Source organism: Mus caroli, chromosome 5 (assembly GCF_900094665.2).
Source record: "Mus caroli chromosome 5, CAROLI_EIJ_v1.1, whole genome shotgun sequence".
In the NCBI taxonomy this organism is placed as follows: Eukaryota; Metazoa; Chordata; class Mammalia; order Rodentia; family Muridae; genus Mus; species Mus caroli.
In genome coordinates, this window is record NC_034574.1 from 32,495,089 (window position 1) to 32,514,052 (window position 18,964).

At 43.4% G+C, this 18,964-nt stretch overlaps 1 protein-coding gene across 4 annotated transcripts in view; it reads right to left on the bottom strand.

The window, feature by feature from the left end:
- Stk32b (serine/threonine kinase 32B) overlaps positions 1 to 18,964 on the bottom strand; it is a 241,579-nt gene that overhangs the window by 146,299 nt on the left and 76,316 nt on the right. For all 4 annotated transcript variants that reach the window (XM_021163035.1, XM_029476968.1, XM_029476966.1 and 1 more), the window contains one exon: positions 10,418 to 10,569. In XM_021163035.1, the coding sequence (XP_021018694.1) occupies positions 10,418 to 10,569 (152 nt within the window). The remainder of the gene's footprint in view (positions 1 to 10,417; positions 10,570 to 18,964) is intronic.

The following is an 18,964-nucleotide window of genomic DNA, read 5'->3' on the forward strand; positions in this document are numbered from 1 at the left end:
TTAAAGTCTTGTCTCTACCCTCCTTATCCTGACGCTGGCAACAGAGGCATCCCTACAGGAGGCTCTTGCAGCAGATTCTGACATGCAGTTTCTCAGCATGCTTCAGAAAGCTGCTCATGGGGGCAGACTGTGACTGACACCTAAGGATTTGCACCAGATCATACCAGGGCCTTTGAAATGCAGCCATGGTTGGCTCACACACTCCCTGGGCACTGATTTCATGAGAGCCCTTTCAGTGGTGTCTTGCTGGACCCAGGTCAGTCACTCCTAGCACAAAGGCAAAAAAATGACACACAGAAAGATGGTGAAGAACTCCAGGCACTGTGGTAGCCACCATTGTTATTTTCACAAACCCTGTCTCACTCCATGGGAAACATGCACAGGTACCCAACAGAAGTGTAGTCCCTACACACTCCATCTCTCTCACACCTTGTCAAAAAAATTGCATTAGTAACTTCAAGTTTCAAAATGGAAGTATTGGCTAGGAAAGAAATGGAAGCAAAAAGAGAGGAAGAAAGGAAAGAATAGTTAAGAGCACCCTGCAGGGTGGCATCCAGCTCCCAATAGCTGGTGCTATATGAATTTCCTATGTTCTGCCTGTGCCACCAGCAAGATGGCAGCTGAACCCCAATTGCCTTTGACACATCAAATGGTACTGAATGCAAGGACAAGCCTGCTCACTCCCATTAGATTGTAGGAGGGACCGTCTTAGATTGATGCTGGCCTGGTTCAATCACCTTCCTGTTCCATGTTAGTCTTCATGTCAGCGAGTGAAGGACCTGAACTTGGTTCAGAACTGTGACAGGTGGGAGAAATGAAGGATACCTGTCATGCCATGGGGAATGAGTTTATAATTGCCTTCAATTGAAGACAATGGGAGCTGCTTCCTCACCTATGAGTTCCTATAGATAAAAAGAACATCAATAACAATCTGGTGGTGTCCCTAACAGCACAGGCAATTCATGTTGCCAAACAATGCTCATATGGACCCGTGAGACCCCTGTGTCATCAGATCATCTCACAGTCTGCCCTTAGATGTTATAGAGTCAATCATGATTGCGGTAGAGGATCATTTCACAAAGACATTTCTGCCACTCTGGTGGGAACATGGCTGGGGGTAGCTGGTAGCTGGCAGCTGGCATCAGAAGGAATAAGGGGAGAGGGTGCTGGCTGAAGGATGGAGACAAGTGGGATCTGACAGGACATTTTATAAGTGCTATGTTTCCTTAGCCATAGGGCCATCTAGGACATGGCAAAGTCTACAAGCTGCTAATGAAAGCAGGCATCTAATATGAAGAATGGATAAAAGAATGAGAAGGAAGCCTGAGAAGAATTCTTGAGATGGGGATGCATCAAAGTTCTTCCGTAAGTTGCCCTGGGACTTGCATTGCAAGGAAAAATTTCACCTCTGTACAAAGTGGTCTTCGACTGGAGCTAAGAATGAGGATGACAAAGCCAAGATTCTGTCTTTCCTGAGACACCCAGCCCTCTGGAAAAAGCAGATCCCGGTTCCTTCTGGGCTTCCTAAATACACATATCCCAAGACAGGAGTCACATGCAAGAATGTGATTCAATATGGCAAGTAGAGTCAGGTGCCCACACGTGACAGACACTGCTTCAGGTCCTTGGAACATGTGGGGACAAGAAAAGCAGGAACATGGCTCCAGGAGCTCACATTTCCTCTGGTGATAAGAAGTGCCCTTAAGGAAATGAGTGGGCACACCAGCCTACGACATCCCATGGGTTGTGTTGGACTAAGCAGGATGTTTATGGGGGAGATGTAAAGAACCCCCACCTCTTATAGAGCTTTCCTATAGGAAACATTGCACTTGTAAAATGTCCTATGAGACTCCAGCTTGCCTCAGCTCCACCTTATAGAAACATCCACAAACCACTTCTTATAAAGCCCTGACAACAAACCTAAAAGATGATCCCATCAATGGCCTCCCTGGGGGACCAGAAAGTTTGTTTGGGTTACTTATATAGATGCACTGGAAAGTCTTTGCCTAGCATTACAGTACAGATGGAGGCCCTTCAGTTAGCATCCCCAATTTATCATTTTTCAAATCCCTCAAGATGAAAGGCACATGTAATTAGGGCAGAATGACATACAAATTGCTGGGAGGAACAGCTGGAATCTCAGGTAAGGATCCAATGCCTCCCCCTGCCCCTCTTCTGAAGGAAATCAATAACTAGACCTAATTATGATGGACTCTTGGAAGCAGGCACAGATGATCTGATGAAGACAGTGGTTATTTTGCTTAGAGTTCACCATTCTACAACACAGGGTAACATGACAGGGATGTCCAGGAACTGAATTAAGCCAAGCAATCTTCATGAATCCAAAAGCCAAGTGGCCCCACAGAGAAACAGGCTGACTGTTGGCTCTCCTTTAAGGTCTTCTAATGAAACCCTGTAGGATAGTCTGACAGGAACCAGGAGTCAAAGTGTTCACCCACAGAGCTCAAGAGAGAACAAGGAATGACATGCCTGGTACACATCTTGCTTTAGGATCAGCAAACATCCTAAAGTCCTCACATATTACTGGTGACAATGACCCTCATGTCACCATCTACAAAGACTCTTCTCATTTACAGGTGATCACTGATAAGGCTCAAAATAAGAACGTAAGTCCAGCTGTGAGGTCCCCTAAGGCACTGGTAGATGTTCCATGCAGGGCAGGGCCCAGTGTGATAATGCTATGGATAAACCCAGTCACTGATGGTGCCACGGAGTAGCCCCGTGCACCTGCTACTTCTACCGACCAAGTCTGCAAGCTGCTGGGTGAGAGGCTTCTGTAAAAGTGAGGTAGACCCTGCTCAGAGTTGGGAATCCGACAAAAGCATGACAATGGACATGCCAGGGAATTTCCCCCACACTCTAAGGCTGTTTTCATCTAAGTGTATTAACTGTGTTGCTTTTCTTTCAACTTTGCATGAATGGAAGGCTGGAGATCTCTGTAAGGAGAGCTGAGATATGGCGCAAGGGAGCAACCCAAGTCTGCAGACACAAAGATAGAAAGGGAGACCCCACTGTGCTCTTAGGAATCAGGCTCAGAGGAGAAACACTGAAGAGACCCTGCAAAGTTCTGGGCAGTGTTCACCCATGGGCCTATTTGCCATGTCGCAGCATGTCCCACCATTTCACAGGAAGGGGCAGCTAAGCCTTGGAAGGAGCAGTGGCTGACATTACATTGTTCACAGTCAACAATGCAGGGATAAAATGGTGCAGGAACCACCCTGCTGAGAGCAGGAGGGTAAGGAGATCTGAAGGCTGGGTCTTGGTATATCCCATTGGATGCTGCTGCGTTGAGTGGGTCCCTCAGAGTCGTGGGTCAAAGACTCAGCCTCCAGATATGTCTTAGTGGGGTAGGGAGCAGGGGCCTTTGAGAGTTAGTTGAGGGTCTGCCCATGATGTCATGGGAAGGGGCATATAAAAGAGGGAAGGGAGATCTGAGCCAGTAGCTTCCTGTCTCACTTCACAGTATCCTCTACCACACTCCCAGCATCCCTCACCAGATCTGGGGCCATGCTCTTGGATCTCTCAGCCCTTAACAATCAGAAGCTGTGGAGACATGATACTGTCCATGATGTAGGCTTTACTGGATTAGAAATCCAGGTGATGGTTGAGATGTGAAATTTTCAGAGGGATCCTCTCCTAGGTGGATCCCTGAGCCTCCTCAGAAAATCACCTCAGGCAGAGGAAGCAACAAAGATCTGAAGGAGGAGGTTGTGTGGATGTGGGGATGGAGAGAGGCTGTCACATGACTTTGAAACACAGGGATCCAGGACCCTACTGTCCGCATTTAATTGCACTGATTCAAGCACGTGAAGGCTTCGCGTTAAAATGCATTACATTCTAGTGCAATTTTGGTGCTTCTTGGCATATGAGGTTAATATAAAATCTCTTGATTGCCAAACATCCGTGAGCTTTATCTACACATTGGCTGCCTCCTGCCAGCAATTTCATGCATATAAATTGTCAGCAAATATATAGATTGTTATCAATGCTTCATGCTTTCTCAAAGAAGTGTAAAATATACATGGCATGACACTGCAGAACTTCCAAAAGGCTGTCATCCCTTGGATTTCAGTTGGCCTGTGCCTTGTAGAACACAGGAGAGGCTGGGTGTTCTCCCCAGTTCACAGGTGAGAAAACAGGCCTTTGAAAGGCTCTGCCCCATCAAGACCATGGACCATTTCCTGCCTCCACTACTCTGTCCAGCATCTATGCATCATCCCTTTTCTCTTGAGTTCAAACTCATTCGTCTCTCATCTTGATATTTTAGAGGCTTAGCTATGAGCCAACTTGCAGAGAGAAGCTGAGAGATCCTGGGCTATGGTGGAAGATTTGAGCCCAGCAGGAGAGTCAGAAGCCAGCTTGTATTGACACCAAAAATCAACTGTAACTTTTTCAGAAAACTTTTAAGCTGTCTGACACCAGCTTATTAGATGTAAATAAATAATGGCTACCTCTACTCCTCAGAGAATAGAAAACACTAGGAACCAGGGCTTGTCCCCTATTCCCTACCCCAGGAGAACTGGTTAATAATTTACTATTGTACTCTGGCTTCTCATCTCAGTTCTGCCTTGGGTGAGCTTTAATCTTGTGGGAATAATCCAAACCCCTGACTTCGGCCTCTCCAACTGTAAGCTGGAGATGGAAATGTCCAGCTCATAAGACAGTGCTGAGGATACACTGAGATCAAAGGGAAAGAGCATCACTCCATAAGTGACGATAAATCACTGTCACTACAATGGTAGAAAGAGCATGGTGGTATGGTCTCACTGTGAAGTGATCTCAGTGTGCGTGTCCCCACAGGCCCATGTGCTTGCACACTGGGTTCTCAGTTGATGGTTCTGTTGTGGGGTTTTTGGATGTTGATCCCAAGCTGGAACAAGTGAGAGACTGGGGGTCGGGGGGAAGTTGTATGGGCTATAGCCTATCCCTGAATCCCATGGAATTCCTTACTTCCTGATCTACTAGGATGTAACAAGGCATGTCACTAGTGCCCACTGCCTCAGACAGAGCCCCAGTTCCCATCCTTCCATCCCATGATGTAATTCCTCAAACTGTGAGCCGAAACTAATCCCATCCCCTCTCTGGTTGCTTTTATCTGCTATTTGGCCACCCCAAGAGGGAAAGTAACAAAGACATACATAATTCTGGGATTTAGTTACAGAAGAACGCATGGGAAACACAGAAAGTGGTCAGGGAAATCTGCATGAAGGTGCCATGGCTTGGCAGCTCAACAGAGCCAGGGATCCTGGGAGTCCTGGCTTGTGCACAGGACTCTTTGTGTTGCTCCTTGGTGGGCTGTTGAGTCCCTCGGTAATTTCTTGACACACGCAGACAATCCCCTCTGGCCCAGCTGCACCACTCCTGAGCCTTGACTTGCAGTGTGGCCACTGGCTTCTTACACAGCTCTCTGAGCATCAAGGTGCAGTTTGTGAGCTGTGTGGCTCACACTCAGAGCCCCTCCTCCCCATTCAGAATAGCAGCCCCTGACCATTGCAACAAGAATGAAAACCTTCCTCTCTGTCTTTTCTCCTCTCTCCTCTCTCTTACTCTCTCTTTCTCTCTAGCTTCTCTCTCTAGCTTCTCTCTCTAGCTTCTCTCTCTCTCTCTCTCTCTCTCTCTCTCTCTCTCTCTCTCTCTCTCTCTCTCTTCTCTCTCTTCTGTCTTACTCCCTGCATTTCTATAATAAAGCTCTAAAACCATTTTTTAAAAAAGAATGAAAACCTGGAGAGCCAAAGACACCAAGGACAGTGCACATGCCAGGACAGTTCAAGGAAGAACCTTAGGCAAGGCAGCATAGCCTCTTCCTCTGATGCTAGAGGTTACCATGGTGATGGGAGGGAGTGTCTTAGATATATAGAAGCCAATGACATCACAATTAGAGTTGTAAAAACCTCACCAGCATTGTTCTTCTATATGTCAGGGCTTGACTGGGATGCCCAGTCCCCAGGACATAATGGGTGTTTGGAATCTCACTATTTTAATAATGAGAGAGATACCAGAGAGAGTAAGTGAGAGTCACTGAGGGAGCAAAGTTATAGCACAGTGCTTCCAGTGTGAGACTGACTGTTCTCCTCTTCCAGAAAGATAGGGGTGACGATTGGACTCAATTCTGGTACTTTTATCTACTACAGCACCTAGCAAACATAGCAGTACTGAACAACTGAATTTCCTTTGTTCCAGACATTGGAGGCACAATGAAGAAGGATGCCTTGGTCCCTCCAAGAGTAGAGCACTGCTAATGGAGAAGGCAGATGAACTCAATATTGCTGCCCTGTCCTATAACAGCTGAGCATCTTTGGGAGGATGCAGAGCTATATCATCTCTGGACACGTGGAAACAGGACAGTGCCCGGCTTCCACCAGGAGTTCAGTAAACACTTGGCTGCTAAGTGGAGGCTTACAGGATAAAGAGCATGCATTCTCAGGAAACCCTGACTAGTGGAGTTCTAGGAGAGGAACAGGTATGAGAGCCTGGAGAGATGAGCAATGAAGTCTCAGTTACCACTCAGAGGCCACTCAGGTTAGCTGCAGTAAAATGCACCAAGACAGACATGGGGGAGAGACTGAACACTGTAGCAGAGCCCAGCCTTGGTAGACCTCATCCTGTTCACTTTAAGGAGCCACAGAAATCCTTCATCCACAAGTCAGATCTGCATTTTGGCAAGATTTCCCTGTCAGACAGGCTGGCAGTTGTTGAATTAATCAATTAAATATATCCCAGCAGTGGGTTCGCTACCTGCCCCAATGGTTTACATCCCTGAGTGAAGCACATACACACAGCTTTTACATTTTTGATATGCCTTAAACAGTGCAGCAGCTGCTCCACCTCCTAACCTCCACATGGTTAATCCACCTTCTGCCAATAATCCCGAGTTACTACTTACTAAATTCTCTATTTGATCTTGGCTGCCATTGACCCTGAGGGCTGCCCAACTGGGCCGCACTCTCCCAGTTCCTTCACATGCTGGCTATGCCTCCCTGTCCTCCACTCTTTTCAGGCATGGCATCTCTCCTCTTCTTCTCTCCCCCCCCCCCACCCCCCGGCATGGCTGCTCTCCTTCTCCTTCCTCCTCCTTCTTCCAGTCCCAAGCCTGAATCCCAAGTCCCACTTCATCTTTTTTTTTATTACATATTTTCCTCAAATACATTTCCAATGCTCTCCCAAAAGTCCCCCATACCCCCCCCCCCCCCCATTTCCCTACCCACCCACTCCCATTTTTTTGGCCCTGGCATTCCCCTGTACTGGGGCATATAAAGTTTGCAAGTCCAATGGGCCTCTCTTTCCAGTGATGGCCGACTAGGCCATCTTTTGATACATATGCAGCTAGAGTCAAGAGCTCTGGGGTACTGGTTAGTTCATAATGTTGTTCCACCTATAGGGCTGCAGATCCCTTTAGCACCTTGGGTACTTTCTCTAGCTCCTCCATTGGGGGCCCTGTGATCCATCCAATAGCTGACTGTGAGCATCCACTTCTGTGTTTGCTAGGCCCTGGCATAGTCTCACAAGAGACAGCTATATCTGGGACCTTTCAGCAAAATCTTGCTAGTGTATGCAGTGGTGTCAGCGTTTGGAAACTGATTATGGGATGGATCCCTGGATATGGCAGTCTCTAGATGGTCCATCCTTTCATCACAGCTCCAAACTTTGTCTCTGTAACTCCTTCCATGGGTGTTTCTGTTTGCCCTGCCCAGCCATTAGCTGCTGGCATCTTGTTTACCAACCAGAACCAACTGGGGGTCCTTTAGTGGACATGCTGACTCTCTCATGTGAACAATTTGGGGACCCAAATTAACATCAGAATACAAGCAACATTAGGTCAAACCCCCTATGGGCGGTAACTGACTACGGTGTGTGTGCATATGCCCGTTTGGAAGCTGTCTGAGATTACTTCTGAGAAAACATTGGCAGTCCTCTATAAGGGGCAGATCATTTGTAACAAACAGGTTCTTGGGGGCTTCAAGTCCTCTCCTCAGCATCTGAATCTTCCTGCTTTTCCCAGCACTTCTCTGACTTTAAATGATTCTCATCTTTTTTAAAATTTTTTAAATAACTTTTCCATTTTTATTAGATATTTTCTTCATTTACATTTCAAATGCTGTCCTGAAGTCCCCTATACCGTCCCTCCTCCTGCTCCCCTACTCCCACCCACTCCAACTTTTTGGCCCTGGTGTTCCCCTGTACTGGGGCTTATAAAGTTTGCAAGACCAAGGGACCAATCTTGTTTAAATAAAAAAAAATCTTAGGGTGGCATATGGACATCTGTGTCTTGGCTTGTCTTATGTCTACACATAGGTTCCAGAACCATTGTTATGACACGTATTAACATTAACTTTAGGACCTGTCCCCTTCCTAGACAGTAAGGTGCTTACTCTCATGACTGTTTTGTCTAGATTGTGGCAAGTGTCTTCCTTATCCAATTCTCCAATGCATTTGAACACTAACTCTAGTAAATAAATAGAGCCAGTGAGGTTGATGGAAATAAACTTCAAGTGTATTATGCAAATGCAAATAAACTGCCTACCCACTGACCTTTAATCAAGCCAACAACAGCCTGGTACCCAACACTCGATGTACATCTTTCAAATTCTCCATATACAATAGTGAAAGAGAGAGGAAGATGTGGAGCCAGGCATGAAGATGGGATGTTCAGCCAGAGCCGGCCTGGAGGGAAGAACTCTGGTGACCGTGGAGACCAGTCATGGAAAGGGTATCCCTGTCAAATCCCAAGCAGGTTGCTTGTTTCTTATCACTTCATTTAGTTTGTAAACACCATGACATCAGCATCCTATCCCTTTGACTTTGCCGATGAGAAAACAGATGCAGAAAGGCAAGAGGGCTTGCTTTCAAAACCTGTGCCTTCACCAGCTAAGCTGACACACAAGTGATATATACTGGTTACTTACTCCTCCCGAGGTTCTAAAGGATAGATTCAGGGTCAGGCAGCCAGCATAGTCAGCGCTGGTGAGGATGCTGGCTTCCCTCCTGTCTCATAGACAGTCTCAGCATCACATATTCATGTTCCCTGGCCCTTTCTCCCCTCCCATCATGCATTCTCATTCTTCTCATCAAAGTTGGGGGTCTAGATTGGGACCCCTGGGTGCACAACTGCCTCTTTGATGGCATTTATAGATTAGATCCACTGAGGTCAGGCTTGGAGGAAGAACATTAGGCAATCTTATCCCACTCCTTCATTTTGTCCCAACTTGGGGCTCCTCCAGGCACTGTACTCCCCCCACTCTCTATCGTGCAATTTTTCTTCCTCTTTCTCCTTCACTGGGGTTGTCTTCATCCCAGGAGAGCACCGCAGCTTCACTTTACACAGGTGAAAATATCGCACTTGACATCTCGGCTTGGGTTATCACAGCTCGGGAGCACAGATCATTCATTCCACAGAGGCAAAGCTGTCATGGAAACTAATCAATGCTAGGCTTCCACTGGTGCCAATCACAGAGCCTGTCAGTGAGGAAGAGCGATGAGAGCAAGGCTTCTCAAGGCTGCAGTAATTCATCCTCCATGAAATGAACTCTGGAGCTGGCATACAGTTAATCCAAGGCACACGAACCCAGAAAGCACCTCCATACTACTCAGACTCCTAGGAGAGCAAGAAGGCCCCATAGAACAACCAGAGGAAGTAATATGCCAAAGAGAAGGTGGGTGGGGAATCTGGCAAAGCCAGGAATGCCTGTCAAGGAGATAGGTGGAGGTCATGAAGGCAGATAGCCTGCTGTCAGCTCCTTCTGTCTGCTCACTAGTAACACGAGTCAGTGACCCCATCTGAAAGAGGCAATAACAGAGTAATAGGAAGAAATTCATGAGGGCACTTGGAATGCACAAGGGAAGTCTTGGAGACAGTGGAGAACCTTGGGGTGCCTGACTAACTTAGCAAAAGGAGGTGTCATGTACAAAAAAGCCCAGAAGCAGGGAACCATCAGCAGGCTGGCATTTCTAGAATGCAAATTTGAAGTGGAAATTATGGTCAGGGATGGGGATGGAGAGAAAATTCCAGAAACATGGATTATAGGAGACTGGGTGTCAGAGTCAAATGATGGAATTGAGCATCTCCATTCAGGGAAGCCATGTTATACAGAGTGAACCATGAGCTCCAAGTCCTTCTTGCCATTAAGGTGTTGTGTGGGACTTTATAAAATACTGGATTCAGGACACCATTTAGCATTCCATGAAACCTACTACATACGTTCTCAAATATACAGAAACAAAATTGTTTCCAATTCTGGTTCATTTAATCAGAGAATAGGGTAAAATGAATCCTGGAAGGTTCATTAGTGAACATACCCTATAGAATATCTGGGAGTTTATGAACCCAGACACTTGGATCCTTTCCCTTTTTGGCAGTGCCAGGACACCATTCTTGGGGACCAAGTCACCTCCCACTCACCATAGGTTCACCAGGAAGGGGTGCTCTAATCCCTGCATGATCTGCAGCTCCCGGAACACGTTCCGCACCTCATCCCTCTCCACACACTTTTGCTTGTTCATGTACTTCATGGCATACATCTTCTTTGTGTCTCGCTTCTGCACGATGCATACCTGCAAGACAGCCAGAGGGAATGGCACTCAGGACAAGGGAAGAGTGAAGAGAAGAAGGAGGAGGAGGAGGAGGTGGAGGAGGAAGAAAAGGAGTGTCATCCCTTCACTGACACTCCATTCCATGCCTGAGTTTCATTCATTCCAACCACTTGTTAGTGAAGCATATTGGCTAAGCCTCTCTGAATCTACAAAGGAGGCATCAGACCAGATTTAGCACTTAAATGTGGACAATGAATAATGGCTGTTGACTCAACACTGAAAATGCAGCCATAGATTCAGAAGATGGAAGGAGCAGCCCAGCCCTCTAGAACCTCACAGCCCAATAAAGGCACTAGTGACTGCAGTTTTCAAGCATGCATACCAATGACCATGACTCTGGGATACATGCACACATCCTGTGGGTCCCCTCAGATTCCAGAAGCTGCAACCTCAAGGCACATTGTGTATCGACAGTATAAAAAAAAAACACTCACCCCCCAGAAAACATATCCGTGGTACACATCTGAGCATGCATGTTTTGACCCTGCCCTAGGATTACACCATTGATATTTGTGTATGTATGCTGCACCAGTGACCTCATCCCTGGGATACTTGAGGAAACCTGGAGGGACAGAGTGGAGCAAACCTAAGAGAGACCATGTTCTTTGTGCCATAGGCAGCAGAACTGAAAAGACTGGGAATTCCAAGCCTGCTGGAGCCCACATGATGCCAACACCAGCCTCAGGTACTTTATGCAGATCTGCAGGACTTGGTGTTTGCCATGAATGCTTTTCATCCTGCTTTGGTTCAATGTTTCCTTGCTGCCCTCCAGTTCTTCTCTTTTTGGAATAGGAATGTTTGTTCTGATCCTTGTATAAGTATAGGGCTTGATTTTTGTCTTTATTTTATAGAGGTTTACGTCAGATTGTACTGAGTTCCAGAAGAGACTTTGGACTTTTGAATAGTGTGGGACAGATAAGAACTATGGGGACTTTTTGAAGGTTGAATGACTATATTTTGCAGTATGAGATAACCGTGACAATGTGGGGACCAAGGATAGAGTGTTTTGAATGTGGAATGTCCCCCATAGGCTTATGTGCTTGAACACTTGGTCCCCAGTAGGTGGCGCTGTTTTGGATGATTGTAGAACCTTTAGGTGCTAGAGCTTTGCTGGGGGGGAAACGATTTATTAGGACAGGACCTTGAGGCTTTATAACCCAGTTACATTTCACGTTCCCTCTCTGCTTCCTGTTTCTCTAAAATGTGGTGTCCCATCTACACCTGTCAGCATGGAGCCATTTGCCTCTAGATCTTGTCTTCCACAGTACACGTTATTATTTTAAACTCTAAGCCAGAGTGAGCCATGCCTTGATAAGGTGCTTCCTGAGGGGCATTTAGCCACCTCAAGAAGAAAACCAACAGCTATACTTGGTTTCAGTTACCCGCAGTCAACAGTGGACTGAAACTATTAAACCTTCATAGATAAATCACTCATAAATTTGGAACTGCCCATCATTTCAGTATACTACCATCCTACACTTTCCCACTCCACCCTGCCCAAAGTATCCACACTGTATGTGCTACACTACAAATAGCACTCACAAGGCCTTTTTCTTTTTATATTATTTGAGAATTTCCTGCATGCATATAATGTATTTCCTCAAATCCATCTCTTTTCCTTCTCTCTATCTTTTTTTATCTTAGCCACCACTATTCTGTCTCAGTTTCCTGTGCTCTTTTTTAAACTCACTGACTATATTTCCTGTATATGGGTGTAGAACAGTTTGCTGGAGCATGATAACATCCAGGAACCACATTCTTGAAGAAAACTGACTCTTCTTTTCCCAATAGCACCATGACTGGCTTCCCAGAGATGGGTGGGGCTTTGTGGACCCCTCCCACATCCATGCTGCGGGGGGGGGGGGAGGGTTGATTAGCTTGATCTTGTGTTGCTCTTCTGTATGCAGTCACAGGTGCTGAGAGTTCATGAGCATTTCCCTGAAGATGCCCACTGCCTCTGGTTATTAAAATCCTTCTACCAAGCCCTCAAGCCTGAAAACACTTCCAAATCCCTTCTACAAAGCCAGTATTGCTCTGATGCAAAACTAAATAAAGACCCAACAAAGAAAGTGAATTATAACTCAAGCTCCCTGATAAATACTTTAATCCCAGCACTTGTGAGGCAGAGGCAGGCAGATTTCTGAGTTGGAGGCCAGCCTGGTCTACAAAGTGAGTTCCAGGACAGCCAGGGCTACACAGAGAAACCCTGTCTCGGAACAAAAAAATTCTCAATGAAATACTTGCAAACCACATTTAAGAAACATCTAAAAGATTGCTCAGCATAATGAAGCTGACATCATCCCAGAGATTCAAGGATGGTTCAGCATATGTAAATCAGTGGTTGTAATCCACTATATAAATGGTCTCAAGGACATAAACCATATTATCATTTCACTGGATGCAGAAAGGTCTTGACAAAACTCAATACCCCTTCATGATAAAAATTCTGGAGAAATTAGGGATATAGGGGATGTGTGTCAATGCAATGAGGGAAGTTTAAAATAAGCTCACAGCCAACATCATGTTAGGCTGGGAAAAACTGAAAGATTTTCACTACAATTAGAAACAAGACTCCCTCTACTTTTGATCAAGGTAGTGCTTGAAGTCCTAGCTAGAGCCGTAAGACAAGTTGAGGAAGATATAAAGAGGATACAAATATAAAGGAAGAAATCAACATATCTGTATTTGTAGATGATGTAACTATCTATATAATACCTTAAAGATTCCACTAGAAAACTATAATTGATTAATAGGTTCAGCAAAGTAACAGGATACAAAATTAATACATAAAATCAGTAATTTTTTAATATAAATTAAGAAATATACTGGAAAAGTAATAGGGGAAACAATGCAATTCAAAATAGTCTCAAAAAAATCTTGGAAAAAAATCTAACCAAAGGTGTGAAAGGCTTGTATTTAAGATACTAAAAAAAGACATCAGAAGATGAAAAGACCTCTCATACTCATGCCAGAATTAGTGACATAAAAATGGTCATTCTACCAAAAGCAATTTATAGATGCAATTCAATCCCTATCAAAATTACAATGCAATTCATCTCAGAAACTGCAAAACACAATATCAAAACTCATACGGAAACACAAAATACCTAGGGTAATCAAAACAATCCCAAGCAATAAAATCATTGCTGGAGGTACCTCTGTCTCTGGTTTCAAATTACATCATAGAACTAAGGTGATAAAAATAGCATGGTAATGGTGCCACCTTGCACAAAACTTAATTTCAAATGGATCAAAGACCTCTACATAAGATTTAATACACTGAACCCAATAGAGGATTAAGTATGAAAACAGTTTAGCTGATAAGTTCAGGAAAAAAAAAAACTTTTTGAAAGGGACCTGGCCATGCAGGCATTGAGAACAATAATTGATAATTGGTCCTCGTGAAACTAAACAGCTGCTATTTACAAAGAACACCAACCAACTTTCAGGAGAAGTAGAAGCCTACAATAGAATGGGGGAAAGACTTTACCAGCTATACATCTGGCAGAGGGTTAGTATCTAGAATGTAAAAAGAGCTCAAAAAATTAAACAGCAAGAAAATAAACAATGCAATTAAAAATTAGAGCATGGAACCAAAAGTGTTCTCAAAAATGAAACACAAATAGCTGAGAAATAGTTTTTAAGTTTTTCAGTATCGTTAACCATCAGGGAAATGCTAATTAGATCTATGATATTTTGTCTTAATGAGTCAAAATAGCTAAAATTAAAACAAACAAACAACTGCAAGCAAAAACAAAAGCCAGATGTTGGTGTGGATGTGGAAAACAGGAACACATTTGTTATTGATGGGAATAAAAGCCAGTACATCCACTATGGGGATGATTGTGCAGGTTTCCAAAAAAGCTAGCAATGGATTTACCACATGATCCAGCTATACCACTCCTGGAAATGTACCCAAAGACTCTATACCTTACTATAGAGATACTTGCATAGCCGTGTTCATTGATGCTTTTTTTCCACAAAAGCCAGGAGCAATAAACAACCCAGATAGTAAAAACAACCCAACTAGCAAATCAATAATGAAAAAAAAAGTGTGTGTGTGTGTGTGTGTGTGTGTGTAATTTAGTCATGAAGAAAAATAAAATTATAAAACTTAGAAGTAAATGGACGGAGCTGAAAATAATCATTCTGATGAAGGAAAGCAGACTCCAAGAGACAAGTGTCACATGCTCTCATATGTGGGGACTAGCTTGAAATACTTAAATGTACATGTTTAAATTGGAGTACCCATAGAATACGGGAAACTTGTAAGGGGTCATGAATAGGGGTTCAAGGAAAGGGAGGTAGATTGCAGGTGGTGTGGAAGGGGGAATGTAAATTAAGGAACAGGAAGGGTTAGATATGGTGAGAGTGGGAGAGAGGGAAAGGTAGTGGAGGGAGTATGTAGAGGGAGAATCGGAAGGCCTCTTCTGACTTGTGCCATAGAACACTGGTTGTGTTCATCTGACCCCTATGGACCAGCATGCATCACAACTATGCCAATCTCCTCACATAACATCATCCATGGCTGCACAATCTCATATCATCACAAGAACAAGGCAAATACAACACACTAATGCACTTTAGAAGAGAAAGTCCTCGTTCACATCACTTCTACTACAGAGTGTTCCTAGAATTGTTCTGTTTTATCATTGCTGCTAATTTCATGTTGCATTGGCTTCACATAGTAAACTATTACAGGCAGGTTTGCATGTATGTATGTATGTATGTATGTGTGTATTTTATATATATATATATATATATATATATAATTTATATATATTATATATATATAATATATGATTTTTCAGATACCAAGTAAGTAGGTGTCTTGAAATGTTGCCCTAGGAATGGGGTTGTTAGTGTATTTCCAAATAAGGTTCTATTCTAGAGATCAAGAAAACATAATTTGACAATTGCTATTTAACCTACCATGACTGCGATTTCCACCCCACCCTGTGCAGTTACAGGAAATGAAGCACGAGCAGGTTTCAGTGATTTCTTCAGACTTAAAAGTCAAACCCCATCTCTCCACCTCCCCATCTGTCAATCACCACTGACACTGCCTTCCCGGGAGAAATGATGTGGTAAAAGATACTAGAAATAAGACAGTGGGCCAGGTAGCGGGCTAAAGAGCTCTGGTTTTCTCTTTACACCTCCAGATGCTCTTCTGTTAGAAATTAGACCCCTTTCTGCTGTCACACACTCTGTATCTGTTCAAGGCAGATACAAGACAGGGGGGAGCCTGAATGTACTGCTCTCCCTCACCTGAACTGAGTCATTCAAAGTTCACCCTGCACCCCAGGAGAGAATCTACATGATATTAAGGAAGTGGAATGTCCAAAGACAATAAATGGCATCTGAATCTCCGTGGATTACATAAGGCATGCTGTTTAACCTCCAAAATATTATCTTTCCAGGCAGTGAAATCGATAACATGACGTTAAAGGTCTGAAATTCTTCCGTGTGCAGTAAATTTGAGGCACAAAGTATAAGTAAGCAATTGTTCAGTACATAAAGGCCTTCAGTGGCCTGTGGGAATTCAAGCAGACTCCCGAAGCCCTGAGACCACGTCTGAAGGCAGACAGCAGTGGGTGGATAATGTCACCAATCAGAGCCTCTTGTTTCTGTTGCTTCTCATTTGCATTCTCAGAAGAGGACTGGGAACCAAACAGGAGACTGGAAGATGGTAGATTGGAGACAGAACGATTCTGCATCGCAACAAATCTAAAACAAGTTGCCAGATGTATGGTTTCAGAGAGAGCCTTTCCTCTGCTGACTAATTTAGCAGCCACTTCTGTAAACCTGTGGAGTTCCATGGGAGGGAGAAGAAGTGTCAATTCTGTCTCATGAATGCTGTGGAACAATAAACCACTCAACAGAAGTAAGGTGGGAGGTAGACCAGCAGTCTCAACTAACCGAGACCCTGGAGATCTCTCAGACACTGGGCCACCAACCAGGCAGTATATACCAGCTGATATGAGGCCCCTGACACATATACAGCAGAGGACTGCCTGGTGTGGCCTCAGTGGGAGAAGATGCGCCTAACCTTGAGACCCCAGGGAGTCAGGAGGCCTGGTGGAGGTTGAAAGATGGGGACATCCCCTTGGAGACAAAGGGGAGGAGGAATGGAATGAAGAACCGTGGGAGGGCAGATTGAGATGGGGTAATGACTGGACTGTAAAAAATAATAATAATAAAAGTAATAAAAATAAAAGAAGTAAGGGTAGGAGGTGGGCTCTCTCCTCCAGAGCCACCCAATTTTAATTTATCAATTTCAAAACAGAAATACCTGACTTATATATGAAAATCAAAAACAATATGACTGATCTTAAAGGTTATCACTTCTCAATAGCTCAAACCAAAAGTAACAAAATGATTAAAATGCCAAAGAGTTTGAAAGTGTACTTTTAAACTCATGAGTAAGTTCAAAGAGTGTGCAAACTAGCAAATTAATAAAGCAAGAAAGTCAGTCCAGAATTTTGGATAACCAAACTAGCATTGTGGATAAGAAATTAAGCAAGAAAGTTAAGATTCTGAAACAAATGAACAAACAGAAAAAGTAAGAAATGTTGTAAATGAAAAAAAATCAATAACCCAACAAAACAAAATAGTGGAAATCATTACAGACTAGCAGACTAGTTAAAGGTAAGAAAGAATATCAGAATCACAAAAAAAAAAAAAGAAAAGGAAAACAATTTAGGAACTATTATAGTCAACCAGCAACCAAGAAAAAATAATAAATACAGCCACAACATTCAAGAACTTTGAAACATGAACAAAAGATTGAGGAATTTCAGGGTAGAAGGAGATGAGTTCCAAACTTAAGTCAGAGAAAACCTACTCAATGATATTACAAAAGAGAAAAATCACAAACCAAAGAAGGACATGGACCACAATTCAGGAAGTATTTTAAATCTCTAACATTCATTACCAGAAAAACTCTTTCCATATCATTACAGAATAAAGACACAGTATTAATAGCCATAAGAGAAAAATACCAATAACAACAGCCATCTCATCAAAATGATCTCAGACCTCTCAGCAGAATGCTAAAACCCAGAAAAACACAGATTAACTTCATCCAAGTTCTGAGAGTAAACAGCTACCAACCAACAATCCAGCAAAAATATCTTTCAAAGTTGATGAAGAAATAACTTACATAACAATCACAGCTTAAATATCCATGAACACTGAGCTCAGGCTGTGAAAAATATCTGAAAGCATTCTACACAGAGAGAAAGAAGATGGTCACAAGTGAAATTCATAGGAAAACAAAACAAAACAAAACCAATGAGGCAAATAACCAAACACAAAACTAGGAAATAATCAAACTTGTCCTGCTCAGGCATCCAGGAGACTCCTGAGATGAATAAGAAAGAAAAAGCAAACAGTAACTCAACAACAATAACAACAATAACAACAAGAATTAAAGGAATCAGCAAATGTCTCTTGATAAAAACTGTAAATATAAATGGCCTCAACTATGTAAATAAAAGATGAAGACTAACTCACTGGATCAATACACACTATGGTTTCTATGGTTTCTTTGGTGGGGGTGTGGGGTACAGGGTGAGTGTGGGTGTGTGTACTTAAATGTGTGTGGAGGCTACAGGGCAACCTTTGGTTGTTTGTTGTTCCTGAAATTGGAAGCTTAAGGGTTCTTTGGAAAGTCCGTTTGGGTCTTTGCTGGGGCCAACATGTGAAGGAATGTTTAGCTGAAGTGGACAGTGCTGTCTGAAAGAAACATGCCTCATTGGCAAAATACAGACTGAGAGTCAACAAACAGAAAACTATATAACAAGCAAACATAATCCTGTTAAAAAATGATAAAAATGTCTGGACAAAATATTAATGGACGACTTCAATACCCCATTTTCAATAGGTAGGTCATCTAGACCCAAAGGTAGTGGGGCTGCAGAGATGGCTTAGCAGTTAAGAGCATTTGTTACTCTTGCAGAGAGCTTGAGTTTGATTCCTAGCACCCATGTGATGGCTCACAACATCCATAACTTCCAGTTCTGGGGGATCTGGAGCCTTGTCTGACCTCTGTGGCACAAGGCATGCAGAGTGTACTTGCATTCATGTGCAACAATAAAATGGAAGCAGTAATTGTCTCCTAATTCAAAAAAGCTCAGGACTCGATAGATTTAATGTTGAATTCTACCATACCTTTAAAGAAAAACATCAGTGGTCTTCAAATTTTTCCATAAAATAGAAACATACTAAACACTACCTAACTTGATCTGTGAAACCAGTATCACTATGATTTAACATAGCAGCTTAAGTTAAGGACACAACAAAAAGGAACTATGAATTTTTTCCCCAATGTTTAGAAATGCAGGGAACTATCAAT